Genomic DNA, 14,376 nt, shown 5'->3' on the forward strand with positions numbered 1-14,376 from the left:
TCATTGGTTGAATATTGGCTTTAAAATTTTTTAATTTGTTGTTTGTATTTTTTTTTTTTTTAAATTTGATCTGAATAACCTATAAAGCATCATTAACCAACTCAAACAGATTCACAAAATAAATAAAACAAACAAAACGAAGTCCATACTATAACAAATAAATGAAAATTTACAAGATAATTTATAAAAGAAATTTGTCTTCAAAAATACATGAAAGAAATAAGATGAAAACAACATCAAGTAAAAGAAAACAATGTATGGAACACAACATCTTCAACAATAGTCTAACCTCATCTCCGAACAACATCCTACCACAAAACAAAAACATTTACATGTCATAAACTTCTAGAAACAAACAAAAAACTCCAAGTTCAACTTCAAAACGACATTCTTGACCCTCATAAACATAAAAAAAAGAGTTTAAACATTCATAAACATCCATAAACACACAAAAACTTCAAGTTCAATGACAAAACGACTATAACTATAGCCTAACTCTACTCACCCCCGACGATATTTTCGACGCTCATAATTATCAAAAACACAAGAAAACCTACAAGTTCAACTCCCTACCCATCCCCACAACATTCGAACTTCATAAATACAACAAACACACAAAAAACTCAAACTTTCCCCCTAAAATAATCTAAACCAAACTTTGACCCACCCCCCACAACATGTTCAAACATTCATAAACATCCATAAGCACACACAAAAACTCTAGGTTCAATGACAAAACGAGTATAACCTAACTCTATCCACCTTTACGACATTCCCAAGCTCATAAACATAAAAAAACACACAAAAACCTACAAGTTCAACTCCCTACCCACCCCTACAACATTCAAACTTCATAAACAAGAACGAACACACAAAGAACACAAACTTTCCACCCAAAACAATATAAACCAAACTCGATCTACCCTCCACAACATGTTCAAACATTCATAAACATCCATAAACACACAAAAACTCCAGATTCAATGACAAAACGAGTATAACCTAATTCTATCCACCCCCACGACATTCCCAACGCTCATAAACATAAAAAAAAACACATAAAAACCTACGAGTTCAACTCCCTACCCCACCCCCACAACATTCAAACTTCATAAACAAGAACGAACACCCAAAGAACACAAACTTCCCCCCAAAACAATTTAAACCAAACTCGACCTATCCTCATATCATGTTCAAACATTCATAAACATCCATAAACATCCATAAACATCTATAAACACACAAAAACTCCAAGTTTAATGACAAAACGAGTATAACCTAACTTTACCCATACCCCACGACATTCCCGATGCTCATAAACATAAAAAAACACATAAAATCAATTAATTATTCCTACCCTTTAGACTTTCCAAATCTCCAAACACTCCGTCCATGTCCTTTTTCTCATGAAAGATATATACACTCACATTCCCTACGACTCTTGTACTCTAAGTTAAACTTGTTGTGATCAAAACGCATCATAACATTTTAAAATCAATTTCAAAGTTCAACAATGCACCATAATTTTTCCTCTAATCACTGGTGCAAAATAATCAAAGCAAATTTTCAATCATAAAATATGTATATTCAATAATAATAACAATAACAAAATTAATATGTATATAACAATAACAAAATTAATATGTATATTCAATAAAATTAACAATAATAAAATTAATATCTATATTCAAAACAATAACAAAACAAATATAGATTTTGATTTTGATTATGCCACCAACAAATCAAAGTACATATATTCAATAAACAAAACATTGAATGAATTACTTAACAACGACTGCGGAGGAGGTGGAATGGGCGACAGAGCTGGGTTGGTCGGCGGTGTGAGGCGTGAGGCGGTGTGAGGCTAGGGCTTCAAGAGGAAGAAGAAAAATTTGAAGAAAAAGAGGTGGCATGAGGCGGCATTCGTGTGAGGCGGCGTGAGGCTAGGGCTTCAAGAGGAAGAAGAAAAGTTTCAAGAAGAAGAGACGGCATTCAGCGTGAGGCGGTATGGGTTTGAAGAGAAGAAAAATTTGAAGAATGGGAATAGGTGCATGCGGCTAGGGCTTCAAGAGGAAGAGGATGACATTAAATGAGGCTAGATGTAACATCTCGAATTTCAGGAAAATTTAAATTAATTATCTAAAATTATTGAGTTTAGATTTCCCCTTCATTTGGAAAATTGGGGTTAAATTAAAATAATTGAAAAACTTTTATTGGTTAAATTGAATTTAATTGATTAGATATTCGAACTGATTATATTGAAAATATTGAATTTTGCTTCCCTTTGATTTTGGATTTTAGGGCCAACTTAAAAAAAAAAATAATTAATTTCATATGGTTTTGAATTGATTTAAATATTTGGAAGGATTTAATTTGTATCAAATTGATTGATCTTATGCCCTTTAATTTTGGTTTTTGATGAGAGTGAAAAGAGGTCAAAAATTAGGTAGAAAGCAATTCGATTTTTCAACGATAACTTCCACAAAATTATCGATTGCCAGAGTTTAAACTGTTGGATCGTAGTCAAATTTGGTTCGAGACATATAGATTTCATTTTGAATGGTTGGATTGTTATTTAAAGCTCTAGTTTGTTCATAATCGCTGCTAAATAAAATCTGTAAACTAGAAATTCCACTTCTCTCCTACTCTCGCAAACCCTCCTCATGCAAAACCCTCACTACCAGCCGCTAGCCTAAACAATTTATGCCATCTGACAGCAACACATGCTGCCTATCTATGGCAGCCACAAGTCAACGTGTCGTCGGCTGCCATTGCCCTGGTCTTTTCCGGAATTTTGAGAAAAACCTTGGGTAAGACTTATTTTTCCTTATAATTTGGGAGATGAAGTTCACCCCTTTTATTTTGGGTTAACTTAGTAACCTCTCTTTGGTTTGAAACTTATATTCAAGGTTTGGAAGTTTTGAGGTATTGACCTCAAGCTAGGTACCATTTTGTTTTGCAGAAAATTGGTGAAGATCGGTAAGTTTCGTAAGTTGTTGGATGGTTATTCTTTTGGATTGAGAGTAATAGTGGGAAAATTAATTTATTGATTTTGGATTTAATTCAAGATCAGATTGGCTAATTAAATCGAGTATTGGAATTTTTCTTGGACCAAGCCACAACTTTAGGTTGATTCAAGTGTGCTAAAGAAGTTCTAAGGAGATTTTGTTTTGCGTTTTTTTTTTATCAAGTTGAGATAAGTAATCTTACTATTGGAACTGCCATAGTGCCCAACAATGACAATTATGATTTATTGAGGATTATTAGTTTGCATGATATTTATGTCTTCCTTCATTGACTGAGGTTTGAAATGAGGAATTGACAAATATAATTTACTGAGGATATATTGATAGTTTGATGTTTATGTATGCCTTGCTGATATGGGAGGTTAAAAGGTTAGTTGCGCATAGAGATGTTTGAATACTAGTATGATTTAAGTATATTATTTTTATTGGAGATTTTGCTGAATCTGAGGAGGATGAGATGCATGCATATGTTGTAAAGCTATGATGAAGAAATTTATATGTATATTGTAGAATCATGATGATGAGATGTATATGTATGTTATAGAACCATGTTCAGATTGTGATAGTGATTTTACTAATTAGTTAGAATGCCCACCAGTTTGTGTTTCCTTCGGGATTCACCAGATATTGTGTTTCCTTCTGAATTCACCAGTTTTTGTTTCCTTCGGGATTCACTAGTTTGTGTTTCCTTCAGATTCACCAGATATTGTGTTTCCTTCGGGATTCACCAGTTTGTGTTTCCTTCGGGATTCACCAGTTTGTGTTTCCTTCGAGATTCACTAGATATTGTGTTTCCTTCGGGATTTACCAGATTATGTTTCCTTCGGGATTAACCAGAGGTAGTGGGCATATTTAGCTACAGTAGGATAGAACTCATTTTTTCATGTATATATGTGTCCCATTAGGACTAGGATAGTTTATATGTTCCACCAGAGGTAGGCATCTAGAGAAAGGTAGGCATCTAGAAAACATAGATACCTAACCTGACTCCAGTACTGAGGTTACTTACTGAATATTTTATACTCATTCTTTCTCATGTTGTTGTTTCAGGTAAGGGTAGAGATGCACGGGCGATGGACAAGCGGAATTCATGATCGAGCCACTGAGACTAGTTTTATGCTTCCGCTCATGAGATTTAGATTTCTTTTCATGTTTTTCTTAACTTTCAGTTTTGATATTTGAAAATTACTATTAAGAATCGTTTTCAGACTTATTTATTATCTTTATGATGTATGGGTACCCTATTGTTGTTTTTAATATTTGAATTTAATGAAAGTCTTTTGCACTTACCTTATTTATTTAGCATTTATTTCACCATAAAAGAATGTCGTTTTAAGTTCTATGCATGCATGTATTTAGTAACGGACTAATTTAAGTTCTATGGGGCCGGGTCATTACACTAAATCTCTCGACGGCTATCGTGTGCCATCGGGAGATCCGTCAGGAGTTCCTTAGGAACTCTCAACAAATAAATAGACTGTAGTTCTCCGAATTCTCGACGGGAAGTGGATGTGCGTCGGGATCTCCCGCCGATTACTATACGGCGTCGAGAGTTAATTCTAACTCCAGACGCCTCTCCTCCATCGTCAGGAGAGACGATATCTCCCGACGACCTTTTTAGGTGTCGGGAGAGCCTCTTTTTCTTGTAGTGCTATTTCGATTGATAGTCCAATTGGAATCAACTCAAATTACATAATTTTTCATTCCCCCATGTAAATATGACCTCAATGTAATCTAAAAAATCGATCTTTTTTTATTTTAGGCCATATTTACCCTATGTGAAAGATAGTTCATCAATGGTAATATAAAAAGTGGGCCCGAGTTAATTACTTTTGTTGTTTTTTACCTGTGTTTCGTAATCGTAATGAGTTGTGGGGCCCACCTCGAAATTTGTAATCAAATATTGTAATCTAATTGAGAAATGGATGATGCTTAATCTGATTGGATTGAAAATTACATGGAACTCACTACCTTTACCGTTACCATTATACATATTGGTAATGAAAATTATGAATCTGCCACATTTATTGTTACCTTTACCGTTATTGTTACTGTTACTTTTAGGGTTATGCAGTAATAGTAATGATAATTGTAACAGTAAAATGTGATAGATTTATAATTTTAGGTAAACGTGATAAAAACCAATCCATTTGTGTGTGCGATTTAGGTTTATTACGATTTATCCATCAATGAGTTCTCATTCCGATTACACCATTTTTCATTGATTTGATAAACGTGGCCTTACCTCAATTTTCTATTGACAATATGTGAATTTTAGAGAATCAAATATCTGAACTCAAAGTCGATAGTACAAACTTTATGTTAATCGAGTTATGTTCATGTTGAAATTTTTTATTCATTATTATCTGCTACTATTTGTTAAAATCTTTTTTAAATGCCAAACTTTATTATCACTCAAGTGTTTCTCCAATTATTTTCTAACTACTTATTTATTGAGATTTTTCTTTTAAAATTCAATCATTGTCATGGTAAGTTCTAACTGATGAAATCAAATCGCTGAACTGAAGTATTGTGCTATTCTTCTCTCCTTGATAAGTTAGATTGCAAAATTTCCAGAATGAGAAGTATTGTACTATAAATTGCAGTGGAGTATGTTTCAAAGATTCCATAATCTATAGAAACTTCACAAAGTGCAATAAAGCCCTTTTGTGCTTCTTGTGAGAACTCTCTCTCTTATTGAGAGAGTCCCATTCACTCAGTGTGTCTAAAACAAACTAAGGGTATATATTAATTATTTGTAACAGGTTCTAGGAGAGGCTGAAGAGTATTTTTATTCAAAATATTTCTCTATAGTAGAAGTTCAAATCCTCCAAGATTGTCTAAAGAAGTTGGCATTGATTCTATCCTACCTCCAAAGAACTTTCCTTCATGGCTAACAGAGGAAGATATCAACTATTTTGCTACCAAATTTAAGCACACAAGCTTCACTGGAGGATCGAACTATTATCGCGCTATTGACTTGTAGGTCATAATTACATTTGATCTAGCCATTCATATTATTCTGTTATAACTTCAATATATAATTGTTCCATACTTTTCAATTAAGTTCACAGCCTCTTTCTGTGTGCACATCCAGTTTCTAATGTCTATGAACGGAGACAGCAGAAGGCTGCAGTAGTAAAGACAGCAGGCAAGGCATGGTACTAGACAATGATTTTAATGATTTTAGATAGTGATTATACTGAGTTCGAGAACTTCTTCAAGGGGCTTGTTGTCACTCAGTGGTTTCTTTTTTCTTTGACATCTTTATAGAATTCTATGCAAGTGTGTTGTTATTATATTTTAGGTAATTTTGTACATAATTTTGTGGTAGAGTGTATTGTTGTGTCTATTATTATATTTTAGGTTTGGATTTTGTGCACTTATAGGTCGAAGAGAGATATTGTTGGTTTGCCACGCGGAATAGTAAACATGTGTATATTATAACAGACACACATTACATTAAACAATTTTTTATATTTTTTTAATAAAATACGATGATGAGCATTTCCGACACAAAACGAGACATTTAATGTCGGTTTTAACTCTTTGATCGACAATAAAAATGGATTCGATATTTTAAAAAATGAGGCATTAAAAAAAATATTGGACAATTATTGAAAAAATTTGGTCAAAAATCAACATAGAAGATGGTGTACAATGTCGGTTTTCAAGTGGCATTGAAGATAGTGTACAATGTTGGTTTTCAATTGACATTAAAGATGGTGTACAATATTAGTTTTCAACCGACATTGAAGATAATTGACACTGAAATTTTGGTCAACTATAATGTCGGGTTAAAGCCGACATCCAAGACAACTGACATTAACAACCTTTTATAACACGATATTCAATGTCGATTTTAACCGACATTGTACCCCTAGAATGTCAATTTTAAACCGACAAAGCCTAGTTTTGTATAGTGCTCATCTAAAATCACATAAAGCAATTTTAAACATACATTAAATTATTAATGTTCTCAAATTATACTTATAGAAAATGCCTCTGAACATTATACTTTTTTTTAAAATGTCCATGAACTTTCAAAAGTTTCAATAATATCAGTAAACTTTCAAGAAATTGTTAAAAATATAAAATACACTTAAACCGTTTTGGATGAAAACTATTAATATTTTCTTGAACTTTAAAAATTTTCATAATGCTCTTAAACCTTAAAAACAATCATAAAAAAATACCTTGTTACCATTAGTGTATATGGACATTAACTATTAATATTTTTTCTAATACTTTTGAACGTTTAATAGTTGCATTAATATCCTTAAACTTATATAAAAAAAAAACTCCTTTTATAATCAATTTCTTTGAAGTTATCTTGCATTGGAAAAGAAGCAATTTGAAAAGTACAACTCAAGATACTCTCTCTCTTTTTCCCCATATTGATAATCTCATTTTTCCCCTTTTGTTCAAATCTTACACCAATTTCTCATAATAATAATAAAAAAAAAACTCCAAGTTAAAGCATATAATCCGTCAAATTCTCAAAAAACTCTAAGTTAAAGCATAAAATTCGTCAAATTCTCAAAAAGTTCCCAAATCAAAATCTCCACTTAAAACCCAGCAAAACAATGAATCACGAAATACGTACAAATGGGCTGACAAAAAAATATATCATTGGATCTTGGGGAATAACCTTTTTAATCGATCACAACAAATAAACTAACTTGAACTGCAAAAAATAATCAACAAAGTTTTCATCGCTACAAGTAAGATAGTATTGAAGAAGATAGTGAGAAGATATAGAAAATGCCGATTAGACCATAAATTGAAGTAGATGAGAGAGGAGAAATAGAAGATGAAAGTAAAATAGGGTGTAAATAAACGGTCTCCGTCTATATGATAATACTAAAGGCATTTGTTAGCATTTTTCAAGGTCAAAAGTATTAATGCAATTTTGAAAGTTATAATAATATTATAAAAACAAGGTGCTCAAGATTCAGCCCATATATAAATGGTAATAAGGGTAAATTTGAACCCTTTTTTTCTTTTTAATTTAAGGACAATAATAAAATTTTGAAAGTTCAAGGATGTTTTTGATAAAAAAAAAAAAAAACCTAACGGTTTCCATTAAAAACTGTAGGTAAAGGTATTTTTATTATTATTATTTTTTGAAAGTTCAAGAATATCAATGAAACTTTTGAAAATTCATTGACATTTTGAATTAAAGTACAAAGTTTATGTGTATCTCCTATAGATCTCCTATAGTTTAATCAAATCTCCTATAGTTTAATCATATTTGAAAGCATTTTTTTTCAAATGATTCTAAACACAACATCTATATCAATATTATATTAAAAGGGGGGGAAAGTAGAGAATTTTTACATTCCCTTTTTGTCCCTACATTTTTAATAAATGACTATTTTGTCCTTCCATTTTTAAGGCACGACTTATCATTTGATGTCCATTGAGTGATGTTAAGACAATAGAGGTACAATCTTATGTCAATGGGACACAACTTATTGGATGCGAGTGGTTAAACATATTGAATCAGTGTATCCATTTCTGTATGAATGTGATCCATGTAAAAAAATGTGACTATTTGAATTTAAATGGCCGTTGATACCCTTCAATTTTTGTGACATGACTCTTCACGTTAGGTGTTTGTTCATTATTGTTGTGTAGGTGGTTACACATAGAATAAATGTATTCATTCATGTATGGATATGATCCACAAAAAAAGACAACTTATTGAGTTTAGGTGTTTGATGAGAGATGTTAGAACAATAAAGATTGGCCTTCATATTTTCACTTTACAAAATGGATTTATTATATGTGAAAGTTAACTTTAAAGTCGAATAAGTACATTATGTCAACAGAACATCACTAGTCAAGTGTAGTTGATGTTACATTTCAAATATGCATTACTAATTTTACAATTATGTTTGTTCTTAGAAAGAGATTTCATTGTATCATACATATTTATAATGTATAGAGATAATATTCCAAATATACTTCATCAGTAGGATTAAGTTACGGTTAATAAATATAAATGAAATTTCAACACTCACACCAAACCTTTTAAAATGTAAAAAATAAAATATTAAACTTTATTCATAAACACGTTCATCTCACATGAATCATTACTAGTAAATATAAATATGTACAATATCGATAGACCATTTTGTGCAATATCTATTTTATTTTTGGGTATATTCCCCATTAGTTTATTTCTTCTCTCAATCAAAGAAAGATAATCATATATACATTCTCAAGTCAAAATCATTCAATCCTTTGAACAAACATTTATTACAGGAAAGTTAGTTCAAGTGAACGTTTGCATGTTGAGTTTTGACTCAACATACTATGAGAAATAAAAAATAAAAAGGGTAAAAAAGTTAAAAATTCTTTTTTGCCCTCAAAGATAAAGAAGCTTATGTTTTTGATCTCCAGAAGATGTGGGCTGTTCTTTGGTTACTATTGGAGATGACTCGTTACATTCCATTCTCTGACTCTTCTGTCGATGATATAGTTGGCCTAGTCTCTCTATTTCCCTCTTCAATGCGTCTTCATGAGCTGCATCGTTGAATATATCGTAATTCATCATCTTAAATTTTCAATTTTTAGTATTAATTAACATGTTAATTTTTTACAATAACGAGTGTGAATCAAATCTTTAACCTCTAGTAAGAAATACCATGTCATTTACTGTTGAGCTAAGTTCATTTTGGTAATATTAAGACTAGATTTGGTATGACATTCAAATTTTCGTTTTTTGGTTTTTGGTTTTTGAAAGTTAAGTTTATTTTTTCTCTCTTTTTTTTTTTTTTTTTTTTTTATAATAATTTGTATTTTTCTTAAATGTAAGAACTGAATTCTTAGCCAAATTAAAAAAACAAGAACAAGTTTTTTTAGTTTTTAAATTTTGGCTTGATTTTTAAAATATTGGTAAAAAGTAGATAACAAATAAAAAATTTAGAATTGAAAAGAGTGTTTACAAGCTTAATTTTTAAAAACCAAAAATCAAAACCAAGGTCTTGCATAATAATTTTTTATTTTTGGTTTTTGAAAATTAAACCTATAGACACTACTTTCAATTTTAAATTTTTTTCTCTTGTTCTCTATTTTTTATCAATGGTTTAAAAAACCAAGCCAAAATTTAAAAACAAAAAAAAAAGTAGCTTTTAAATTTTTTTTTTTGTTTTTGAAATTTGACTAAGAATTTAATCATTGTACTTGAGAAAAATGCAAATTATTGTAAGAAATAAGTAGGAAATAAGCTTAATTTTCAAAAATAAAAAATAAAAAATGAAATGGTTATCAAACGAAGTCTAAATTACTAACCAGAGCGCCTAAACCAATTACTATTTGTTTCGGGGGTTTTCCCCTCTAAATCATTAGATTCTTGATCCAAATAGGAATCAAAACAACATTTTGTTTTGAGTTTTTTTCTGCTGAATTACACCTAAAAAATAGATAGATTATATCTAATTTCACAGTTTTTAAGATAAAAAATATTTATAATACAACATTCGACATAAATATGTTGATAAATTTGATTACCAATAATATTTGAGAATTGAGATTCAAAACTGGGTGTTTATAAATTATAAATATATTACTAAGCATATTTTGAATAGCTTTTTAAGTTGATATTTAACCTCTAAATTTGATACCAAATGCATATTTATCAAAACACTAAAAAACATAAATCACAAATCCTTTTTTTTTTTTTTTTTTTTTTTTTTTTTTTTTTCTACATAGAGAAAATTCCTTGTTTCTAAAATTCCTTGTTTTTATGTCAACCTTACTCCCAGCCTAATTAATTTTGTCACTTATTTGACATAAGGCTAATCCAAGACCCATAAGCTAATTGGGAGTTAAAGATAAAAATAAATAAAAACTTCAATATTTCTCTCATTTAGATAGGTAGCATTTGAATTTGTCCATAAGAAATAAAAAGTATGTAAGTAGATAAGACACTAAGTACATGTTCGTGAATGATTTGATATTGTTAATTAAAATTACTTTTGTCAGATTTAAAATCTCCCGAAAATACGTTTTTAATCGCTCAAAATTAATTTAATATTTGATTTTACATTTTTAAATATAATTTTTCTATTACTAGAATTGATTTTGAATGATTAAAAACATGTTTTGAAGTGATTTTAAATGGTAGGACTTGGAAAAAAAAGAAAGAAAGAGAGAAAAAAAGATGAAGGGTTTGTTACCATCTTTGAAAATCTTATCTTGGGAGAGGGTGGCGATTCTTTGCTTCAGAGCACTGTTGTCCACGTTTAGAAGCAGTCGCTGTTGGTCTAAAAATGCAACTCGCGGTGATAGCATTGAAACTTCGGCCTTTTCATTGTTACATTAAACAATATAAAAAAAACATTTCATTAAGTAAGTTAATTAATTACGAGAAAAATAGATTAATTATCAAAATTAAATTACAATAATGCAAGACCTGTAATTGAGTGACACTTCGTTCCAGTTCTGATATGTATTGTAGTTTTCTCACCCTTGATCTTCGTGCAGATTGTCTATTTGCCAATATTCTACATTTTTTTTGCCAAAATTATAAATTAAACAGGATGTAATCAAGGAAAAAAATGTAAACTAATTTTGACATTTAATTTTAAACTTTTTTTTTTCAAAGAGGGTGAAAAACTTACCTCTTGACTCTTTTGGGATCGGTGACTCGATCATTGGAGATGTTTATTGCAGCTGCATTGTCGTCACATTGGCGAATTTGAGCCTCTTGTTTAGGCTCATTTCTAAGGAAATGCTTTGGATCATCATTTGTAGCCGCTTCTAATTTCTCAATGCTGTTGTGATCTGAAGAAGTGGGTTGATCATCTTCATTATTAGAGTGAATTTCATCACTCAGCATGGACCTAAATTTCTCCTCATCATCAAACCCATCAAACGAGATATTACTGTTGGATAGTGGAGCAGTCGAACTTAGAAGGCTTTGAGTCGTCATCACCGGCGTGTCGAGGAAGGCGGTTGAGTCGCTAATGGAGCGGCGGTGGAGACTCTGTCTAGAGGAGAAGGAACGGAAGTCATTGTTGTGTTGAGGAAAGTGGTGTGGAGTACTGGTCGAGTTAGGGATTTTAGGAGGCAAATTTGGCATGATTTTGAGAGGTAAAAGAAAGAAAATGAAAGGCAAAATGAAACATAAGTTTGTAAGACTATATTTGGGGAGGGGAAAAAGCAGAATTAATTAATTAATTAAGGAGAGATTGGAAAATTGGGTATCAGAATAATGTGATATGTTTTTGTGCAGTGATGGCACATGGACAGCTATCTCCAGTTGGTTGGGGACTCAAAGGAAAGTCGCCAATGCCTTTATTTTAAAACCAAATAGGATAGGAAAATCAGTCACCACGTGCCTTCTCTGACCACCAATTTAGTGGTATCCCTCCATCTTGTCTCATTATAATCATTGTTATTATTATTCTTCCCAAAACATTTTAACAAAACATCTCATATCATTAAAGGTAATTATCTTCATATCATTGATCTCTCTCGCATTAACCGATGTTAGACTTTATTTGCACCTAACAAAGTCCACATTATTAGTTTTCCTTCATCTTTCTACTCCTTGTCGCCTATGAAAACTTGCTCTTATGTAGATCCAGAGCAAGGCCAGATAGAACACAATCAATGTGGACTTGTTTGCACCTAATAGTTTGTTGCTGTTGTGTTGGTTGCCTTGTTACTTTTTGTATCAGGCAAATTGTTCTATAAAATCTCAAGCATCTTGTCTGTGGTACCGTTGCTATTTCTTGATATTTTCTTTCCTTATTTGTTGGGTTTTCCTTGTCGTCGTTCCTGTAGATGTTTTTGCTATCTGAATCTTTCCTAAATATATGTTCTAGTATATATTTGGTGCTTTGGCTCTTCGTTAGGTCAACAAGAGAAAAGAAAAAGATCTTTGTCCGGAAAAGTTTGTGATGATAGTTCTTGAAGAATATTAAGATGATGTGCTGTGTTTTGTAATAGTTGCAGTTTTTCTATTATTCTGAAGTTATCCCTCTACTGTAAATCGTGTATTGCACATATGAAGTTTTCAATTACATAGGCCATACTTTTCTTTTTAATTAAAGCCACGGATTGAGTGGTTGTGAAACAATTTTGGGTTGGTGAGCGTACATTTAAAGGGAGCCTAAATGTTTATAGTTAGAAGGGATCATAAATTAATGCTCTAGTGTGAGTAATGTTGAAAGTGAGGGGGATCTCACGCTTAGGAAGAGCTTGTTGAAACTAGAAATTAGTTTAGCGTGAATCAATATTGGAGATGTAGACATATAAGAACTTCGTTATAATCTTTGAACTTTGGACTAGTTATGTTTTTTTCCATCGGGCAAACTGTCTCCCTGATGTAGGTGATATTGCATCGAACTGGGATACCAAATGATCATTTTGAGCATAACCCTCAGGGTTTTGTTTTTGGTTTTATCGAAAAAGTCTCATATAATTGGAGATAGTTGTCATCACTTATATACCACAGTTAAACATGAGCATAACCCTCATGTCATCACTTATATACCTTAATTAGCCAATGTGAGACTTTGGTTGCACTCTAATAATCCTCTCCTTGAATGAAAGATCACCAAGGTCTCCTCTTAAAATAGTCATTCATTCATTTTTTACTCCTAAGCAATCACTTTTAACCCGACCAACTTCTCTTCACCAAAGCTCATTCCTTATTTGGTGAGATCAACCACAAATCACAATGACTATGCCATTGAGCCATGCCAACACGAAAAAGTATAAGGGGCATGATTTTGATACCACTTGTTAGGAGACAATGAATCCTCTAAAATATTTCTACAAATAAGGTATGATATTATTTACTTTGAGCATAATTCTCATTACTTTGTTTTTGGTTTTAACTAAAAGGTTTCATACCATTGGAAATAGTTGTTCTAACTTATATACCATAAGCCTTCACCTTACTTAATAAATGTGAGACTTTAGTCTTCACCTAACTGTTAGTGGGTTGGGTTGAGTTAAAGTTGAAACACTTTTTAGACCCAACCCAATCATCTAAGTTGTAATTTTGTTTAATTATTATTTTGTAAAATCTATAATTTATAATACATACATTTAAATTTAGTTTATAACACAAAATACTATATCCATTAATTTTTATTTTTTATATTATTTAATCTTCATTTGAAAATTTCAAATTCAAAATCTGAATACATTACTATCAACATAAAATGTTGTTTCCAGAATTTGTTCTATTTGGATCACATCATTTGAAAACAGTTTTTAAAATCCATATTATGCATATTTTCAATTTAAAAACATAATTCAAATTGACTACCAAACAGTTCAAATAGAGATTCTAATTTTTTCATAATCATATGTTGACCTTAAAAAA

The 14,376-nt window shown here is 31.1% G+C and overlaps 1 protein-coding gene across 1 annotated transcript; it reads right to left on the bottom strand.

The window, feature by feature from the left end:
• Nucleotides 1-9,175: 9,175 nt before the first annotated feature.
• Nucleotides 9,176-12,279, bottom strand: LOC120088837 (basic leucine zipper 61-like). Its single transcript, XM_039046281.1, has 4 exons — nt 11,657-12,279; nt 11,449-11,539; nt 11,213-11,339; nt 9,176-9,557 (listed from the first exon to the last, which is right to left on the bottom strand). Exons 1-4 carry the CDS (start codon nt 12,115-12,117, stop codon nt 9,400-9,402), a joined length of 837 nt encoding a protein of 278 aa, XP_038902209.1. The 5' UTR covers nt 12,118-12,279; the 3' UTR covers nt 9,176-9,399.
• Nucleotides 12,280-14,376: the final 2,097 nt, after the last annotated feature.

Source organism: Benincasa hispida, chromosome 10, assembly GCF_009727055.1.
Source record: "Benincasa hispida cultivar B227 chromosome 10, ASM972705v1, whole genome shotgun sequence".
NCBI classification, from domain to species: Eukaryota; Viridiplantae; Streptophyta; class Magnoliopsida; order Cucurbitales; family Cucurbitaceae; genus Benincasa; species Benincasa hispida.

Bases quoted from the DNA above. Each gene is read 5' to 3' on its own strand.
- LOC120088837 (XM_039046281.1), bottom strand. From the start codon at position 12,117: ATGCCAAATTTGCCTCCTAAAATCCCTAACTCGACCAGTACTCCACAC. The intron at 11,540-11,656 runs GTAAGTTTTTCA...AAAAAAATGTAG, and splicing joins GATCCCAAAAGAGTCAAGAG to AATATTGGCAAATAGACAAT. The intron at 11,340-11,448 runs GTCTTGCATTAT...AACAATGAAAAG, and splicing joins GAAGTGTCACTCAATTACAG to GCCGAAGTTTCAATGCTATC.